Raw genomic sequence first — 21962 nt, 5'->3', positions numbered from 1 at the left:
TTGGTAATATATAACAAATAATAAAGTTTTTAAATATAATTAAAAGTCCATTTATCCAAACACTGAACAAATAAACAGAGACATTTTCCCTCTTTCACCAATATAAACAGTAGACTATTAGTGCATCTTACAGTGGGTGATGAGCCCTCAATGTTCATTTAAAAGAAGAATTGCTTAGAATAAATTTAAATACAAATGTATGGGTAACGTAATCTTTCCTAAAATATTTAATGTCATGTCCTGCTGTTTGACATGCTTTACTCCAAATATATAGCCTAGATTTTTTTATGTAAATAAAATACCTGTAGGTTTTAAGTATAAAAAACACAAATACCCACCAAAAGTGTCCACTCTAGATTCATATTCAGAAAAGCTTGAATTAAACAATATTTGTGATAATTTTGATGACAGAGACAGCTTGTGTAAAAAAATTACACTTTTTTTTAGACATTTGCCTACAAATATAATACATAAAAATAACAGCAGTCTATTGAATTATATATATATATATATATATATATATATATATATATATATATATATATATATATATATATATATATATATATATATATATATATAATATATATATATATATAAAGCAAGTTTCTTCTTATGTTATTCTATTTGAGAGTGAAGAGATTTGACAGCACTTACGATGTGTCATTTTACCCACAAGGTGGAGCAAAATGCTCACAATAAGACTCATTGAGACACGTTCATTGCTTAAAGGAGATAAATGCTGTCCAAGTTGATTCTTTTAGTTATAAACTAAAAGAGAGAACCAAACATTGATGACTAATAGTAAAGCTCCTGACATGCAGTGACTTTTACAAATAAGTATATATACATTAGATATAAATGACACTAGATGATTTGATTTAGAACTATGCTGGAGGGGGGGAAAATAACAACACAGATTTAAAAAATAAAACAGCTCATGTTTCTGTGTTGTGCAAATAAATGTTATACCTAACACTGAAGATGAACCAAGCCAAACTTCATTCCATAGATCTTCTGGCAAAACACATTTCCCAAACCCCAAAGGTCTGCCCAGTTTTACTACAACAATTGATTCAAAACATGACCCTCTATGACATATTGAGCCCTTCAGGCATTAACACTGACTCCACAGCTATAAAACAATCAAATATTGACATCAGCACTGATCACTGAGAGCCACACTGAAACAGGAATATATTCTTAGCAGATGTCACGTAACTTAACAGAGGAATAATTAAGGTATTGACTGAAATACAAGTAAAAATTTCATATAGATTTTTACAATAGCAAATAATTAAAAAACACATTTTATTTCACTGAGTAATGAAATGTATCGTTTTGATATTTGTATTATCTATATACTGCTTTTTTGTGTATAATCTAATTTTCACTTCAAGTATATGTTTAAATATTTTTGTGCCATTCAAATCTGTCAAAGCAGTTTTTGCCAGTGTGAGTAGTATTCAATGTCAGTGTAACATAAAGATACATTTGTACTTTTGTAAACAGGTGTTCTCTGTATGCTTTAGTATGTTACAGGCAAACGAAACCACAGTTTCTGTTGTAACAGAGTTTTTCATCGTGGGTTTCCCTGGACTCCAGCCCAAATACTACAGTCTGATGGCAGCGTTTTTGCTCTGCATCTACATTGCTGTAATCACCGGAAACTCCCTCATTGTGGTCCTGTTTGTGATTGAACGCAGCCTCCAAAAGCCCATGTATATTATCATGCTGAGTTTGTCCTTGTCTGATATTGGTTTTTGCACAGTCGCTCTGCCAAAAGTCATTTCTCGCTATTGGTTTAATGACGGTTATATTGGCTTCTATGTTTGTCTGTTTCAAAGGCAGCTGATTCACTATTTTGGTACCCTGAACTCTCTTATTATGATGATCATGGCGCTAGATCGGTACTTGGCGATCTGTTACCCACTAAGATACCCTGTTTTAATGACTAACCGCACTATGAGACTTCTAATAGGGTTTTCCTGGGTTACTGCAATGATTGCTCCAACCATTAGCCTAATGCAGACAGTGAAACTGCCATTCTGTGGGCCAAACATGATCACTCACTGCTTCTGTGATTCTTTATCTATGAACCAGCTGGCCTGTGCTGATGCCACTCTCACAAATCTCATTTCATATGCTGTAGCAATGTTTGTGCTGCTCGTGCCATTGTCTTTCATCATCTTTTCTTATTTAAGTATCCTGGTGTCTGTACTTCGAATGGCAAACACACAGGGCAGAATGAAAGCCTTTTCTACCTGTGCAACACAGCTGACTATCATTGCCGTCTATTATGTGCCCCGTTTTGTGGTTTACACCACTTCTAACATCCCAAACGCTCAGATGAACAGCAGTCAGAAGATCGCCCTGGTCATGCTACAGTCTGCTTCCACCTGTAGTGAACCCCTTCATCTACTGCATCAGGATCAAAGAAATCAGACAGTTCTTTATCAAATGGTGTGTCCACAGAAACAAGATCATCAGTAGGTCATTAACTATTTCTAAATGAGATGATCTGACTGTTAGATGTTCTTATGCACCTTATCACATGAAACTGACATGTTATTGTTATGCAGTAATGTGCTGCTGTTATGTATTTACAATATTTGTTATTATAATAGTCATTTTAATTTGCATAATAATATGAATTATAAAAAAATGTGGAAGGCTATTTATTACAATGCAACATATAAAGTAAATTACAGTGGGTGATTAGACTTCAATGTTAACCTAAAAAATGCTCAGGAGAATGAAACATATATATGGAAAGTTATACTCCATGTACAGTAAAACTAGTTGTTTAAATAATTATTTTGCATGAAGGTTGTTTTTTTTTTACCTCAATAATGAAAAGACTACGTGAAATATTTCTGATTTTATAAGTTCATTTGTCACACTGCCAGGAAAATGTATAATTTGTAGCCTATTGTACATTAAATTAGAAATAAATCATAAATCCCCTCATGTCCACCATTGATTAAAATTAAGGAAAGCTTTAAAATGAAAGGAATTAATCAATATTGTTATTATTTTGGTGACGGGTAGCGCGTGTAAATTTTCCAGTATGCACTACGACTGAAGGGTTTTTATTTTTTGTTTTGTTCAAATTGCTGTTAATATGATGTTATAATGTTATTATGTTTATTTGGTTTAGGTTGGTGTTTACCGGTTTTCATGTGTGTTTCTAATAAATTAATAATACATCTCGTGTTTTTTTTCGCTGAAAGAAATTAGAATGATCAAAATCTTATCAAACTGGTAAATTTCAAAGAATGGTCCACCTCATTTTAATAATGTAATATTAACTGATGCACAAGAAGAAAAAAACGGATTCTTACCGCGTGTAGTTTGAGAAACACGTGCAGGAAGTTGTTTTGTGTGGAAGGCCGTGAGGTTCCCATGGTCACAGTGGTTTATTGTTAGACATTAAAATACATTATTAAATACGTTTTATATGATTATAAATCGTGCGTATTTTCTGGCGTATTTCTGGCGTTAAATTAAAATAAAATCCTTAAAAAGTGTTTCAAATGAGACCAAAACTTGTTTTCGACTAGGTGTTGGTACTTGGCAGCTAAACAAGTCAAATCTTTATTATATTTTATTTTTCCTGTCTTAATTATTTTATGCACAAAATTAAAATGAACAATGTCAACAATAATAAAAACTAATAAACAGATATAATACAACTTTTTTAGCAATTAGGAGTTGTATGTAATTATGATTTTACCCACAAGGTGGCGCAAAGAGATAACAATAAGAGATATTTAACCCTCAAGACAAGTTTTTGGAAAGACCTCCTTGAAAGGAATCTAACATTGTTGACTAGTAGTAAAATAACTTTTATTAAACACCTTTTAGGAATAAATACACTATTTAATCACTTTTTAAATAAGTCTCTTATGTTCATCTAAGCTGCATATTATTTATATGCTGAATTTCAGAAAAATACAGTGAAACATTTATACTGCGAAATATGAAATACACAAAATTAATACACATTACTTATGTGTTTTCTCAAGTGTTGTATAAAGTAAAAAAAAAAACATAAGTATTTCACTTCAATATTCTGGATTCTTTATTCAGTTTATAGATGTATTTCCATTTGTAGTTTAGAGAATGAGAAGCATTAGTTTATTTACAATAATCTTTTTAAAAACTTCAGCTCTGTACAGTATGTATTTGAACCCTGTTAAGGACCAATATTTTTCAGACCTAGTGCTGTTAAAAAGCAAAAAGCAAAGACCACATAAAAAGAAAAAGAAAAAAAAACATCAAATTATAAACATTTGAAGAAAAAAAGAATAGAACAGTAATTTCTTCAGCCATTAGAGAGGGACTTGCTGCTGTTAAAGTACATGAAACCGTCAGCGTCTCACTGCTAACTGTTTTGAGACTATCATACACTAAACACCAATATATATATCAACAATCTATAGTTATGTTCTCTATAAGATTCATATTAAATATACTCTACACATATGTAACCCTTGAATACAATTCCCATTTGGAAAAATATTAAAAAGGGAGGAGGGGAAAGAAAAATTACACAGATTTAGAAACGAAACAGCTCATGTTTCTGTGTTGTGCAAACAAATTTCATATCTAACAAGGAAGGGGAAATAGAAACCGAGCCTAACTTCATTTCATAGTTATCTTCTGGTTCCAAAAGCAAGCATTCATTTACACCACTACACTAAGAAAATAAAGGGATAAATCTTATTACCCTTCCTGAAAGAGAACAGCTCGGATCTATCTAAAGAGGGCAGAGCAACACTGATTGACTGTCAAAACACAGTCGCAAATGTTCCCGTTACTCATTACGCATATTATAGACTTTCCACGAGTGAATCAAACCAACTACTGGAGATCTACCTGCAAAGTCCCTACTGTGCTCAAACACAACTGAACTAAAATCAAGCACTTCTGGGGTGCAGGAACTTGTTAAAGCAGGACACTGGATCTCCAAGACCGGAAAAGTATAATAAACATTTCTAAAACATTCATCAGGCACATCAATACTTGTTCTCCTGCGCTGAAATCAACAGACTATGTGTGGCAATTAGCATTTGACGAAAACAGTCCAGGAGGGCGACTGTAGCAGAGGTTAATCCATCGGTGAAGCGTGTGCTATTATTTCAGATGTAGGCGGCGGCATGCCTTTCCACCTCCGCATCAGATCCGAGCGTGTGGCGAGTCGATAAACGTGAGAAGTTTGTCAGACCCTGTGTAAATGAATCCCCCCCACACACACATCTCCCTCCTGAGAGGGAGAATCGAACACCTCGGCTGAGGCGAACGAGTCTCTTTTTCCTCACTGAATCATTCATGTTACTATGTGCAATACAAAAACAGGGAAATGAGGGCCTCCTCAGTGTGCAAACTGGCAGAAGGGGAGGAGTGTGTGTGTGTGTGTGTGTGTGTGTGTGTGTGTGTGTGTGTGTGTGTGTGTGTGTGTGTGTGTGTGTGTGTGTGTGTGTGTGTGAATGAGTTACAGGTCTGTTGAGTTCATGGTTGTGTGTGAAGGTGTTAGAAAAGGTGAAAATGTGTAGGTGAAGGGTTTTTTTTTTTTTTTAAGATTTTTTGACATTTTTTAGTTTAAATATGATTTATGCAAAGCTGAAATGTTCTCTGATCCGTGTCTCGCCCTCTCTCTCAGGTAATTCTTTCCTTTCCAGGGGAAGCGAAGCTCTTGTTCTGGTCAGGTGCTCGTGGGAGTCAGGTGTGATTAGTTTTGTTTAAGCAGCATGGGCGAAGGTTGACAGGACACACTCGTTCTGAGGGATGAAGGGATGTATTTACAGGATCACACAACAGTTGCTCTCTCCAGTCTTTTCCCGGTTCCTCTGACCTGAAATAAAAACACAGAAGCTTAATACTATTGCGCTAAAACAAACAATGGTTCTGCTCCAAAACCTACTGCCTATCTAGACAGCATTTTAAGGCATCTCAGAAATGTTGTTCTTAAAAAGGTAATATAATTATGTTTCTTTCTAAGATGCATATTTCATTCTGCATATATTCTCTACTCAGAATTAATTCTTGACAAGCAAGTTAATCTCCTTCGATATAAAATGGTATTGTTAATACTAATAATAATAAATAATAATATTGTTAATTACTATTTTAGCAAATAATTATGTGCCATGTACTGTATTTTTATGCTTATTAGAGTACTACAGAATTAGCTTAACAAAATCAGTTTTCTGTGCATTTTCGTGTAAGGGAGCATGTAGAACACTCCAAATCGATCACATATGAGGTTCTATTTCAGTGACTTAAAAGGCAGCTACCCATATAGGCAGCAAACAGCATGGAAGCTCACTAGGGTTTGGAACAGAGCCATGGTCTTCAGTACTGATAAATAAGACAGCAGGACCTAGCAAAGATTTTGTCAAAGCACAAAGTGCTTCAGCATACATAAATGATGATGAAATAAAATATATTTTATTTATAATAGAAACTCAAACAGAACTGAGAATATTATCTCATACAAAAAAAATTAAAAACAAAAAATATATTTAAAGCACCTCATAAGTGACAATCCCATACTTTGTATTTTAATTGTATTGTAGTTATTTTATTTTAATGTTAATTTTATTTTTATTTTATTTTAAGTGTAGTTTTTGTTATTTTATGTATATTTTATTTTATTGTACACTGAAATATTATTATTATTTTAACTATATAATTAATTAATTAATTTCTTTTTAAAAATCCTCTGTTTAATTAATGCTCAATATTATCAACACAGAATTAACCTGAACATTATTAGAAACCAGAAACTCTCTGTCAGTAACCAGTGTGTCCCTCATACTCAAATTAATAACTACAAGTACATAGTATACATCATTTTTTTTTCTATGCTGAAACCATAAATCAATAGTGCATCATCTGCCTCAATTTTCATGAAAATGTGCCCTTAGTTCAGTATTTGAATAAAAAAAAATTTAACCTAACAAAACGTTAACACCTTTAACTTCTGCTAATATTGCAGAATAAGCTCAACAAGCATTACATTTATCTTCCTATTTTTTCACTCAGAACTGTCATGTGACCAGGTCTTTTATATTTTGTTTAAACAAAACTTTAAAAATTCAGAAAACTGAAATATTGCTGGAGGGTGAGAACTGTCCACATATAAACAGGTCATTTTTGAACAAAGTGAATGCTGCAGTGAGGCAGGGAGCGTGTGAAAAGTGAAGAAGGAGTGGACAGAAAAGACAGGGCAGAATGGTTACCTTGGGAATTTGGCTCAGGCAGCGTCTCTCTGGCAACTAAATGCATCACTGTGGTTTTTCCGAAAGGCAGTTTTAAAGCTGCAAGACATAAGAAAAAAAGAGTGTTGGACTGAAAGGACACTAGAGACTAATGCAGCTGTACATCTAAGACACCAAAGTCACTTTTCAAGGGGATGAAGTCATAGGACAGAGGACCAGGATGACATGTAAACCCCTGGATGAGAGTGCAGCATTTAAGCCTGTGCCTTACTGAGAGCCATCACTCCCTCTGAGAGCACTGCTGCTGCCTTCTGCCCCACAGACACTGCCTTGGATCTCTTGAATCAAGAAGGAGTCAGCGTGTATTATCAAAGTGACATTTTTTTGGCAAAACATGCCTATGCTCCTTCATCACATCATCGGTCGAACAGTACAGGAATTGGAGCTGGTTGAGAGGTTTCACTAGGGGTGGGCGATATGAGCTAAAATTCCTATCACGATATATATATATATATATATATATATATATATATATATATATATATATATATATATATGCGTACATGAGGTAGGCCTGTATGAATTAAATTAAATTAAATATCTTCGGTCTTTGTTAATATCTGTTGCACGCATTTGGGTGCATTCCTCATATTCACAGACATGCATGATTTTCAAGTGGTTCCATACAAACAGAGAAGCCGCCCTTCTTTTTAACCAATTCTTCCTCATGCTCTCCAACATGACTTTCTGGGTGTTCACTCATCTTCTTCTCTTTTGCAGTTGCTACTGTTAAATCTCATGCGTTCACAAACTGCAGTTGCCCATATATAACGGTATCAACGGTATAGCAACATCCATATCATGGAAGAAAATAATAATAGTCACTTTCAAACCCCTAGGTTTCACTTACTCATAGTTATTCACATACTCATAGTTAGGGTATATTGCATGTCTGTCCTAACCAAAAACAGACCGACAAACACACAGAAAGACAGACAGACAAACAGACAGACAGACAGACAGACAGACAGACAGACAGATAGATAGATAGATAGATAGATAGATAGATAGATAGATAGATAGATAGATAGATAGATAGATAGATAGATAGATAGATAGATAGATAGATAGATAGATAGATAGATAGATAGATAGATAGATAGATAGATAGATAGATAGATGATAGATAAGATAGATAGATAGATAGATAGATAGATAGATAGATAGATAGATAGATAGATAGATAGATAGATAGATAGATAGATAGATAGATAGATAGATAGATAGATAGATATTTCATTATGCAGACACTGACAAACCCACTCCATCTTTTATTGTTGCTTGAGGAATGGCCAAACAAATAAAAACTTGCTTCCTGTTCACGCCCAAAGAATTTCCTCTCCTCCCTGTTTTCTCTCCCTGATGACAGGTCTGCTGGCTATTGTTTTCCTACATTCATAATCTGCTCCTTTCCTTCCAAGCTCCATGAAAAACGCGGATTTACCTGACAGAGAAAAAGCCAAGCAACTTCTTATCTGTCAGACCCATGATTCTGGACTGTGAGGAATAGGCCTGGGTATCGAGTTCGATACTTTTTACGAACCAACCGAATTGCCTCCATACCATCGAGTATCAAAAAATTTATTGTCGTTCTGTACTAAATTTCGATACCTAAAGGGGTTAATCTCACTAATGTCAGTGAGCCAATAAGCATGCAGCATGCTTGATGTGCCTAAATCTTATTTAAATAAAAACAATCCTCGTCCATACTGGCGTTTCAAAAATATCTCCATCCAAGATATGGAAACTAAAAATCGATATTGACAATATTTGAATGATACCCAGCCCTAGTGAGGAATGATTTAACAGGGACATCGAATGTCTATTTTCCACAAGTCGGTATGATTCTTTAGGGTCTTCATGAAATGTCTGTAACATACTTAAGAAACCTAACTAAATGCAAAAAAAAGCTAAAATAAGTTACAATTTCATCCAACGTCCCCTTTAATAAATAATCAACAGAAACAGAGCATGTGTGATGTGATATTGTTAATGGTAATGAGGAGTGTGGGAGCGCGGCTCACCTCCTAGCGTCACATTGCCGTGTAGGAATCGGCCCTGGTAGATGAGGCGCAGGATGTTCGGACTGCTCACTTGCTCCTCTTCCCAGTCTGTTGAAGACAGAACAACTTAAGAGAAATTGTAAACAAAATATACAAATTTTGTAATTGGTTACAGCATCATTTTCAGCAGTGCAATTCATGAGAAACACAAAAGGAGAATTTTCATAAAAATCATGAGAAAGTGACAAAAATTTCAATCATACACAGAATACAGATAGTCATCCAGGTTTGTGTATAACATGAGGGTGAGGAAATGATGACAGTATTTTACTTTTTGCACTGAACTGTCCCCTAGAAACACACTAGTCTGCACACCTCCATGCTACTGCTTCCTTAAGTTTTTTTTTATCTCTTTCTTTCTCTTCATTAATTTATTCATATGACCCACCCATCCCTTTCTCACTCTTGACTCAATCAGTCATAAAACTGGAGGGTCATTCTGTGTCCTCATAAGGTCAAGCTCCGCTGTGCTTGTATGCTATGAATAAAACTCTGATTCAATCCCGGACCACCCCGATGGAGTTTACGAACTATACAACAAAGAAGGCTTTTCTTTTTCCTCGCTTTTTCATTAAAAATTCTTTTTGACATTATTTGAGGCAGATGACTTTCATAAGAGCTATTCAAAGCAAGAAATTTAAATAAAATTAAAATAAACTTTAACTTAAATAAACCTTGAATCCCTTTAGAGGGCAAATTATGGGGCAAGAAACAGTAATAAAAAAAACTAATTCCTGCAGAAAAAAGACTGGTTTAAGATGGTTTAGGTGGTCAGTCACTCAAAACCCTTCTAATGCTAGCAAAACAGACTCATCTAACCAGATGGACTAGGCTTGGGGAGTGCAGTTTTTTTTCTCAGCGATGATGGTATTACCATGTTTTTTGAACAAGGAACCATGGTAAGTTTTTTTTTTTTTTTTTTTTTTTTGAATACATGAATATGGATACGAATATGATGAGCACTACTGTTCAAAATTTAGAGGTGAGTAATTTTTTTTTTTATTATATTTTATATATATATATATATATATATATATATATATATATATATACACACACATACATACATATTGACATACATACATACCATACATACTTTCTATATATTTCTGTTTCAAATAAATGTTTCTGTTTTTTTAACTTTCAATTCTTCAAAGAACCCTGAAAACATGCATCACATATTCCACAGAAAAATAACACGTCAAGTTTTCCAACATTGATAATTCTTGAGCACCAAATCAGCATATTAGAATGATTTCTGAGGGATCATGAGACACTAAAGACTGGAGTAATGATGCTGCATTTTAAAATACTTTATAATAGAAAACAGTTATTTTATAAAGTAATAATATTTTACAACTTTACTGTGTTTATGGTATTTTTGATCAAATAAAAGCAGCGTTTGAGAGCATAAGAGACTTTCCAAAACATTTAAATAATCCTACCAACCCCAAACTTTTGACCAATAGTGTAAATATCAAAATACTATGGTATCATACTGTCACAGCATCATGGTACCACCACAGTATTTTTTTAGAGATGAATCAGATGGAAAAATGCTAAACTTGAGCTTGTGGCCACATCCCTGAAAGCACTTGTCATTTCTGATGAGCTGCCAAGGCACAGTGCAGAAACAGATGAAAAGAGGAGTCTGGATACCATCTGCTCTTCCCTTAAAAGCAGAGGAAGCAGTATGTGTGTATAATAACCTACAGATTCAGCTAAAACAGTATCTGTGGAATATTTGAATGAAAACACTTCACAGACCTCAGACAGATGTATAAACACACAAACTCAGACGCTCTGTTTTTACCCTTCAATACTGTCATTGACTTTTTAAGAGAAATTGTAAACAAAATATACAAATTTTGTAATTGGTTACAGCATCATTTTCAGCAGTGCAATTCATGAGAAACACAAAAGGAGAATTTTCATAAAAATCATGAGAAAGTGACAAAAATTTCAATCATACACAGAAGACAGTCATCCAGGTTTGTGATAACATGAGGGTGAGGAAATGATGACAGTATTTTACTTTTTGGGTGAACTGTCCCCTAGAAACACACTAGTCTGCACACCTCCATGCTACTGCTTCCTTAGTTTTTTACTCTTTTCTTTCTCTTCATTAATTTATTCATATGACCCCACCCATCCCTTTCTCACTCTTGACTCAATCAGTCATAAAACTGGAGGGGTCATGTCTGTGTCCTCATAAGGTCAAGCTCCCGCTGTGCTTGTATGCTATGAATAAAACTCTGATTCAATCCCGGACCACCCCGATGGAGTTTACGAACTATACAACAAAGAAGGCTTTTCTTTTTCCTCGCTTTTTCATTAAAATTCTTTTTGACATTATTTGAGGCAGATGACTTTCATAAGAGCTATTCAAAGCAAGAAATTTAAATAAAATTAAAATAAACTTTAACTTAAATAAACCTTGAATCCCTTTAGAGGGCAAATTATGGGGCAAGAAAAACAGTAATAAAAAAAAAACTAATTCCTGCAGAAAAAAGACGGACTGGTTTAAGATGGTTTTTAGGTGGTCAGTCACCCCCCACTCAAAACCCTTCTAATGCTAGCAAACAGACTCATCTAACTAACCAGATGGACTAGGCTTGGGGGAGTGCAGTTTTTTTTCAGCGATGATGGTATTACCATGTTTTTTGAACAAGGAACCATGGTAAGTTTTTTTTTTTTTTTTTGAATACATGAATATGGATACGAATATGATGAGCACTACTGTTCAAAAATTTAGAGGTGAGTAATTTTTTTTTTTATTATATTGTTATGTATATATATATATATATATATATATAAAGTGCTTTTTTTGCAGCAGACATACATACATACATACATACATATATATATTTCTATATATTTTCTGTTTCAAATAAATGGTTTCTTGTTTTTTTAACTTTCAATTCTTCAAAGAAACCCTGGAAAAACATGCATCAACATATTCCACAGAAAAATAAACACGTCAAGTTTTTTTTTCCAACATTGATAATTCTTGAGCACCAAATCAGCATATTAGAATGATTTCTGAGGGATCATGAGACACTAAAGACCTGGAGAGTAATGATGCTGCATTTTAAAATACTTTTATAATAGAAAAACAGTTTATTTTATAAAGTAATAATATTTTACAACTGACTGTTACTGTGTTTATTGTATTTTTGATCAAAATAAAAAGCAGCGTTTGAGAGCAATAAGAGACTTTCCAAAAACATTTAAAATAATCCTACCAAACCCCAAACTTTTGACCAATAGTGTAAATATCAAAATACTATGGTATCATACTGTCACAGCATCATGGTACCACCACAGTATTTTTTTAGAGATGAATCAGATGGAAAAAAATGCTAAACTTGAGCTTGTGGCCACATCCCTGAAAGCACTTGTCATTTCTGATGAGCTTTGCCAAGGCACAGTGCAGAAACAGATGAAAGAGGAGTCTGGATACCATCCTGCTCTTCCTTAAAAGCAGAGGAAGCAAGTATGTGTGTATAATAACCTACAGATTCAGCTAAAAACAGTATCTGTGGAATATTTGAATGAAAAACACTTCACAGACCTCAGACAGATGTATAAAACACACAAACTCAGACGCTCTGTTTTTAACCCTTCAATACTGTCATTGACTTTTTAAGAGAAATTGTAAACAAAAAATATACAAATTTTGTAATTGGTTTACAGCATCATTTTCAGCAGTGCAATTCATGAGAAAACACAAAAGGAGAATTTTCATAAAATCATGAGAAAGTGACAAAAATTTCAATCATACACAGAATACAGATAGTCATCCAGGTTTGTGATAACATGAGGGTGAGGAAATGATGACAGTATTTTACTTTTTGGGTGAACTGTCCCCTAGAAACACACTAGTCTGCACACCTCCATGCTACTGCTTCCTTAGTTTTTTACTCTTTTCTTTCTCTTCATTAATTTATTCATATGACCCACCCATCCCTTTCTCACTCTTGACTCAATCAGTCATAAAACTGGAGGGTCATTCTGTGTCCTCATAAGGTCAAGCTCCGCTGTGCTTGTATGCTATGAATAAAACTCTGATTCAATCCCGGACCACCCCCCGATGGAGTTTTACGAACTATACAACAAAGAAGGCTTTTCTTTTTCCTCGCTTTTTCATTAAAATTCTTTTGACATTATTTGAGGCAGATGACTTTCATAAGAGCTATTCAAAGCAAGAAAATTTAAATAAAATTAAAAATAAACTTTAACTTAAATAAACCTTGAATCCCTTTAGAGGGCAAATTATGGGGCAAGAAACAGTAATAAAAAAAACTAATTCCTGCAGAAAAAAGACTGGTTTAAGATGGTTTAGGTGGTCAGTCACTCAAAACCCTTCTAATGCTAGCAAAACAGACTCATCTAACCAGATGGACTAGGCTTGGGGAGTGCAGTTTTTTTTCTCAGCGATGATGGTATTACCATGTTTTTTTGAACAAGGAACCATGGTAAGTTTTTTTTTTTTTTTGAATACATGAATATGGATACGAATAATATGATGAGCACTACTGTTTATTATTTTATATATATATATTTTTTTTTTTATTATTATTTTATATATATATATATATATATATATATATATATATATATATATATATATATTATATATATATATATACACACACACATACATACATACATACATACATACATACATATATATATTTCTATATATTTCTGTTTCAAATAAATGTTTCTGTTTTTTTAACTTTCAATTCTTCAAAGAACCCTGAAAACATGCATCACATATTCCACAGAAAAATAACACGTCAAGTTTTCCAACATTGATAATTCTTGAGCACCAAATCAGCATATTAGAAATGATTTCTGAGGGATCATGAGACACTAAAGACTGGAGTAATGATGCTGCATTTTAAAAATACTTTATAATAGAAAACAGTTATTTTTTTATAAAGTAATAATATTTTACAACTTTACTGTGTATTATGGTATTTTTGATCAAATAAAAGCAGCGTTTGAGAGCATAAGAGACTTTCCAAAACATTTAAATAATCCTACCAACCCCAAACTTTTGACCAATAGTGTAAATATCAAAATACTATGGTATCATACTGTCACAGCATCATGGTACCACCACAGTATTTTTTTAGAGATGAATCAGATGGAAAAATGCTAAACTTGAGCTTGTGGCCACATCCCTGAAAGCACTTGTCATTTCTGATGAGCTGCCAAGGCACAGTGCAGAAACAGATGAAAGAGGAGTCTGGATACCATCTGCTCTTCCCTTAAAAGCAGAGGAAGCAGTATGTGTGTATAATAACCTACAGATTCAGCTAAAACAGTATCTGTGGAATATTTGAATGAAAACACTTCACAGACCTCAGACAGATGTATAAACACACAAACTCAGACGCTCTGTTTTTACCCTTCAATACTGTCATTGACTTTAGATCAGCATACAGTGAGTGGAATCTAGCTCTGTGCAGGATTACCACTCGATCAGACTCAGATTTGTCTGCGGCACAGATTATCTGAACACAGAAAAGGGATGTAAAGAGGAATCTACTCAATGCCTGGAAACAATAGCCTGAAAATCCTTCACACGAGCCAACCGTTTCAGTCTACTGATTGGACACATTGAAAAAGAAAATGTGTGTTTTAAGATGTGAATCATCACGCACCCATTGGCCAGTTGTCGTACACATGCTTGGCGATGTCGGCCGCGGAGTCGTTTGGTGAAAATAGGAACTCTTTTGTTTTTCCACTCACCAAGATGAGCCTCAAGTTGATCTGAAACACAAACACAAACAATACAGCCATTAGAAGCACAGTCAGAGTCCACCTAGTCTCGCGTAGCCAGACCAATTCATAGCAGCTTTCATTGGCCAAGGCCCGCCCATGAGGCCGTTTGACCGACATGTCAAACAACCAATCACAGTTCGTTTCGTTCAGCGTCACGTTTCGAGGTGTGGAAATGTCGCCACAATAACAGACCGGTGTGTAAAACTCTCTGACATATTTTAAAGATTCTATGCCATGAACTTTAAATATTTCACATACTTTTGAAAATCCAGCATTTAGTTGATCCTGATAAGCACTTGTAGTCACAGTTGTAAACACGGCGGCTTTCTTTTTTTGTGAGGGGGTTTGGCGCCACGGTATCTTTGTTTCCAGGCGGAACATTAAAGAACGAGACACACATGTCTTGCAGAAATCCTGTAGAATTCAACCAATCCGATGACGACTTCAACACTCCTGAAGTGTTTCCACTTTTGTGTCCCATATGCATCAGACCTTTAACCAGCAGTCTGTGGATGTGACGTCTGAGGCTGAGACTAGAGTCCACCCCACACTTCCTCAACATCGAGACAAAACGGCATTTGCAGCCCATTTTAACTCTATAGTGTGACGTATTTCCGAGTTAGATACCAGAATAAAGCAAGAACCACCAATAAAAGTGTTTTCAGTTCCACTTACCATGTTTAAATATATTTTAGAAATCAAAATAAATGCGAAAGAAAATAGTAGTTTACATTGAGTGGAAATTAAGAATGAGATTAAATAAAAATAAAATGTTAAAAATAATGAAAAACATAAATAATGTGAAACAATGTGAAATGAAGGAAGTAAGGAAATATGAAATAACTTTAATTTCATATTGGCTTTAAGATCCTGCTGAAAAGAAATCTCTAGAAGAAAAGAATACTAAATGATTTAACAGCACAAACATGACAAGAAAGATTTTTGTGAGCAACACTACTGTGATTTTATTGACATACCAACTACAATTACAATGGCAAGTTTTAAATCGAATTTGGACCCATAACACAATTACTGTATATAATTAAATTATATTTAGCCTAATAACTTAACTGTAGAAGCAATTATTTTAAATTAAAACCATGTTATAAAAAAAAGTCGCTATTTTTGTAAAATGAATAAATAAATCTGCAAATCTGAAATAATCTGCCCTATTACCATGGTATATGTTTGTATATGTTAATAGTCTAAAACAAAAATGGTTAAGTTTTTTGATGGAATTTTGATTGATTTGATGTCAATATCACACTCCATTTTATCTGAATCTTGGCATAGTTGGCATAGCTTTAGATAAAGTTTCAGTATGGGGTCATTTATTGGATGGCTGAGAAATTCTTTCATCAATTTTTCATACGTCCTTCATTGTGTCCTTTCTTTAATTGCGAACCACCAGCCACTCAGTCAGCACAATGATGCTGTTTGTACTCAAGTACTCAAGCAATACAAATTACAAAACGTCCATTATCATATTCATTAACTTCCCATTTAAAAACAAAAGAGCAGGAGGCATCAAACGGAGAGACAGGGCTCGGGGCAGTGCATGTCCAATGCACGTGTATTACTATGCGAGTCTCTGACATCAGAGGATCCAGTATTAAGCTCATCCCTCTATACACATGCACAAACACACAAACTGCTGCAGTGATGTAACAGAGTGAAAACCGCCAGATGGAATCAAAGATCCTCCTAAGCACTTTATAGAATCAGATTAGAGCCAGAAGCAAGCCAGCTCCCTCAAACCACAACAGAGATCACAACACACACACACACACACACATAATCTTAAGTCTCCATCTAAGCAAAGAGTACAAGTCAACAAACACCCACACACATGCATGCACTTGCCCAAGTAATGGTTGGATGAACACGCAGACATACACATGCAAATCTAATTTTTGCTCGGATTAGTATGTGGCTATTTTATGAAGGCACCGCACAGGAAGGAAATACCAGAGGAAATCTAGTTATCACAGTATTTCTGTACACATTTTTGGCAATTCACTCCTCTAGTTTTTAACAGACATAGACTGATTTATATACGTCAGAAAACAAGAAATTAATGCAAAGTGCAGAAGGCCCCTATCCTCAAACTAGTATTCATATCCTCCAAATGTAAAGAAAAGACAATAAATGTGCTCCATAACAGCTTTTGGAAATATGTCAAATATTCACTACTTTCCTAAAGTTTGGGGTCAGTAAGATTTTTTAAAAATAAATTAATACTGTAATTTGAATAAGGACACATTAAATTGAAGAATGACAGTAAAAATCCATTTATAATGATAAAAAAAGAATTCCATAGAAATATTCTTCAGCAGAACTATTCTCAAAATCAATAATGAGAAGAAAAGTTACTAGAGCACCAAATCATCATATTCAAATTATTTGTGAAGGATCATGATAGTATTGAGCCTGGAATAAATTACATTATATTAATAAAAAAAAAAATATATATATATTATATATACATATATATATATATATATATATATATATATATATATATATATATATATATATATATATATTAAATCGTAACTATATTTCACATTATTACTGATTTTACTGAATTTTTAATCAAATAAATGCAGCTTTGGTGAGGACAAGAGACTTTTAAATTACAATGTATGAACTTATTTTTTATTTTTTATTGTATATATGTAATATACAAGTATTAATTGGCTTATATGTGGCTATGTTGGACATAACTGTCATTGATTAACAGAACAAAATGTATTAATGCATTAATAAAACACTGATTATATTTAAAAACAGCTTTGGCAATTAATGAATGTACATTTTCTATTTTTAAATATTTTTAATATATTTCACCGAAATACTGTATTAAATAAGTGGTCATTTAATTGCAGCAATTTAATTATATCAATTATATTATATTATATTTAATTTTATTACTACCAATAGCTCACCCTTTTCTTTACACTGGCATGGACATTGATGATTAAAATAAAAAATTAAATTAAAACCTTTTTAATACAAATTTTCAAATTTTCAACATTGTGACAAAAAATGTCTGACATTGTATATTTATTAATAAAAATAAAAAAATCCACCTTTAAATCAACTGCCCTTTTCAGATGACATCACCAAGCCTTTACCAAACAATTCTCAATGGGCAAAATCTAATAAAACCCTGCATTTTTTTCTTTCATGAATATCTTGTTAACTTAAAATACATCACATTAGGAAGTAAAAATATTTATTGTTTCATATTTGTCCATTTATGAAGACGCAACTGAAAAGGCATGTCATTCTCCTGCATGGACTCAATCAATGAGCTGGCATTCACCAGATAGTGGTTCATCAAAAACATCAGGATGGCAGCTCTATCGCAACGGAACACCTCCTAGTTTCCATAGAGATGGTAACCGTGGCAGCAGCTCATCTGTGAGAGCGCTGACCTGAATCACCTGCTTTCTTCATCTGTCTCCTCCTCTCTCACCGCAGCTCATCTTTCATTATGTCACTCCATCTTTTCCACATCTTTGTGTAACGATGACATATCATCTTCACCTGGTGAATGCCAAGCAGACGTTGATTTATTCGATGTTTCCAGACATACGCAGACAGGAGGAAAAGCTCTAATAGCAGAAATATGTGTTATGCTGGGATACGTCTGCTCGAATCTCCTTGGTGAGCAGACAAAATTTCACTATGACGTAATACGACATGCAGCGATGCCTCCGAGGAACTTCAACAACAACAGTCTCAGCAGAAAACATCCGCTGGGGAATGATTTCATAGGCGAGGATGACGCTGGCACTGGTTATACCCCGTGGCAGGTGGTTCCCTCTCTGTGAAGACAGTAGTTGCTATGCCAAACATTATTACACTACTCAATAGCCATCTCTACTACTGCATCCCTACAAAATATTTTCACCAATACCAGCCCAGGAAGCCACGGACCCCTGCAACCAACCCTTCAGGGGGAATGTTTGATGTAATCACACACAAACACACTTTCCTAGGAGCATGAACAACACATAGCACCTCACTCATGAGGCCACAGGAGAGCGATGGGATCTCCTGTGTTATGGAAAGATTTGCTTATGTGGAAACTGGATTCATACCAGAGAAACACATAAAGCACAACAAAGGCTCTGCCAATAAAGTCATTCCATGTAAAAATTTGATTTAAGATATAATATTCATACTTTCAACATTATTTTTAGTGTTTAAGGCACGATTAAGAAAAAAAACGTTATATAACTGAATGAAAAAATGCCATGCGAATAAAAAAAAAAAAGATTTTACAAAGGTTGCACACAATAAATTTCTGATCAAATAAATATGAAGCTTTACAAGATTATTTTATATATATCTCTATATATATATAAATACAAATATATGCATAGATATAAAATATATACAGACATTACATGCCAATTTTTTTACACTTGCATATATATAAAAACTTCTTTAAAAATATATATACATTTTTATATATATAAAAAAACTTCTTTAAATGATATATACATTTATTATATACTTTATATATAGGTATATTTATATTATATTTATATATATATATATATATATGTATGTATGTGTGACCGTGGACCACAAAACCAGTTTTAATTGTCAATTTATCGAAATTGAGATTTATACATCATCTGAAGGCTGAATAAATAAGCTTTCCATGAATGTATGGTTTATTTGGTTCTGACAACATTTGGCTGAGATACAACTATTTGAAAATCTGGAATCTGAAGGTGCAAAAAAATCAAAATACTGAGAAAATCACATTTCAAGTTGTCCAAATTAATTCTTAGCAATGCATATTACTAATCAAAAATGAAGTTTATATATATATATATATATATATATATATATATATATATATGGTAGGAAATTTACAAAATATATTCATGGAACATGATCTTTACATAATATCCTAATGATTTTTGGCATAAAAGAAAAATCGATAATTTTGACCCATACAATGTTTTTTTGGCTATTGCTAAAAATATACCCCAATGACTTAATACTGGTTTTGTGGTCCAGGGTCACATATATATATACATATATATACAATGTTGCAATAGTCGAAATTCACAAAGAAAATATAAAATAAAACAGGATACTTCTAGGGCAGGTAACACTTGTTAAGTAGGTGGGGTCCTTGGCCGATGGTGATAATCTTAAAATAAAGGCAAAATATTGCAGATTTATTGGTCTTTTAATATGTTGATATTACGCTCATGGACTTCATGCACTTTAGTCGATAATATAAGTTCACTGCAAAATTGCGATGAATAATATTGAATTGTGATACCATGCTGCAAGCTGCTCGTCGATGCTAAATAACACCCACAGTAGTCTTTCCATAGCTGACTGTTTGAAAACAGATATGTCATCCAGAGAAGGTGCTTCAGGTTTGCTACAGTTAAAAACAGAGCGTTAAATACTAGAGATTTTACTGGTGGTTGCAGTTTTGCTCACAAGTTGAGCAAGAGATTCTCTGCTTGAGAAGGATAAACAACCCAGTGGTTCTGCCAAGAGACATAGAGAGAGAGTGAGTGAGAGAGAGAGAGCAATGCTGAGTGTATCAGACAGGACATCTGAACTAAAAGCAGCCACAACAAATGCTGACCACAGTGGATGTGGTGTGTCGACCGGCTTTGCCCATCTCAGAATAGAGGTCTGCCAGATTGTTCTGGGAATGACATTTACGCAATAGGAAACAGTCACACACTCACAGCACTTACGCAACCGCACATCAATGAAAACAATATTACATACTACGCCTCCAGCGGGGATTTGTCAGCTCTGGACGGAGTGGAAATTAGTGAGTTATATGGTGAGATTGGCTATGTCTGTGTAAACTGGTTAAAGAACAATGAAATGACGTTCAAAACCAATTCAGTCACCTAAAACATGTCTGATTCACAGGAAAGCCATTAGAGATTGAGACCACACAAGCCTAACGCAAGCTTGATTCCAAGCTCAACATGAGGCTCAGTCTTATCAACAAAATCAGGACTTACTTTAGTTCACACTACAAAATTCTTTTGAGATCTAAACATTTTTCAAAATGTTATTTATAGCTGTGGTTAGTGCCATCCACTTGTGATCAGATTACCCAAGAAAAATGATGGATGGGGAGAAGCCACAACAATAGGAAAAAGTTAAAAGACAAAGGTTAGACACAACAAAGAAAACTCTAGAAGGAAAAACCATGTACCCCAGGAATAATAAAAGTTCCATGCTGGCTTAAAATATCATTATGGCCTTATTATACTATAAAATTAGCATTTATTAAGACAAAAAAACTGCAAAGTATTCTAATAGCACATTTAACAAATCAGCTAGAATATAAATAAGCATAGAATTGTTGTTAAATTTTTTAAAAAGTGCAAGTTTTAAAACTGAATGAAATTATCCAGCTGTAATTTTACTTAATGATATAAATTCTTTATGTTTTAATGTTTTCACTTTTTTAGAAAACATTCTTTCATCAATTTTGGTTAACCCCACCTATATTAGCCAGCTACTGTAGATTACTGTACCAAGGTGGCATATTTAAAAGAGCTGATTCTGCAACAGCATTCAGTGCATCACAGAAAGCCAGTGTTTATGTTTGCAAGTCTAGAACACATGTGTGAATTAATGCACAATGTCAAAGTGTCCTTATTGTTGAGGCCTGCTAATGTGACTGCTAAAAAATGTTTATCCAAAGCATCACTCAGACAAACTAACCAATCATATAAATAGCATGACATTACGAAAGGGGCTCTCTAAACAAAGGCTATAATCTAGAGATATCTTCAAAAAAATG

At 33.9% G+C, this 21962-nt stretch overlaps 1 protein-coding gene and 1 pseudogene across 1 annotated transcript in view; one reads left to right on the top strand and one right to left on the bottom strand.

The window, feature by feature from the left end:
* Positions 1 to 1533: 1533 nt before the first annotated feature.
* On the top strand, positions 1534 to 2601 carry LOC122146472 (annotated as a pseudogene).
* Positions 2602 to 4066: 1465 nt separating this feature from the next.
* The window catches only part of LOC109085527 (ubiquitin-like protein 3), a 29633-nt gene continuing 11737 nt past the window's right edge, over positions 4067 to 21962 (bottom strand). Inside the window, exons 2-5 of the mRNA XM_042765344.1 lie at positions 15025 to 15133; positions 9311 to 9397; positions 7248 to 7325; positions 4067 to 5857 (exon numbers count right to left, since the gene is read on the bottom strand). Of these exons, the coding sequence (XP_042621278.1) occupies positions 5805 to 5857; positions 7248 to 7325; positions 9311 to 9397; positions 15025 to 15133 (327 nt within the window). The 3' untranslated portion in view covers positions 4067 to 5804. The remainder of the gene's footprint in view (positions 5858 to 7247; positions 7326 to 9310; positions 9398 to 15024; positions 15134 to 21962) is intronic.

This window comes from Cyprinus carpio, chromosome A10 (assembly GCF_018340385.1).
Source record: "Cyprinus carpio isolate SPL01 chromosome A10, ASM1834038v1, whole genome shotgun sequence".
Lineage (NCBI taxonomy): Eukaryota > Metazoa > Chordata > Actinopteri > Cypriniformes > Cyprinidae > Cyprinus > Cyprinus carpio.
The sequence above is the reverse complement of the archived record's forward strand: the minus strand, read 5'-3'. Positions and strand labels throughout refer to the sequence as shown.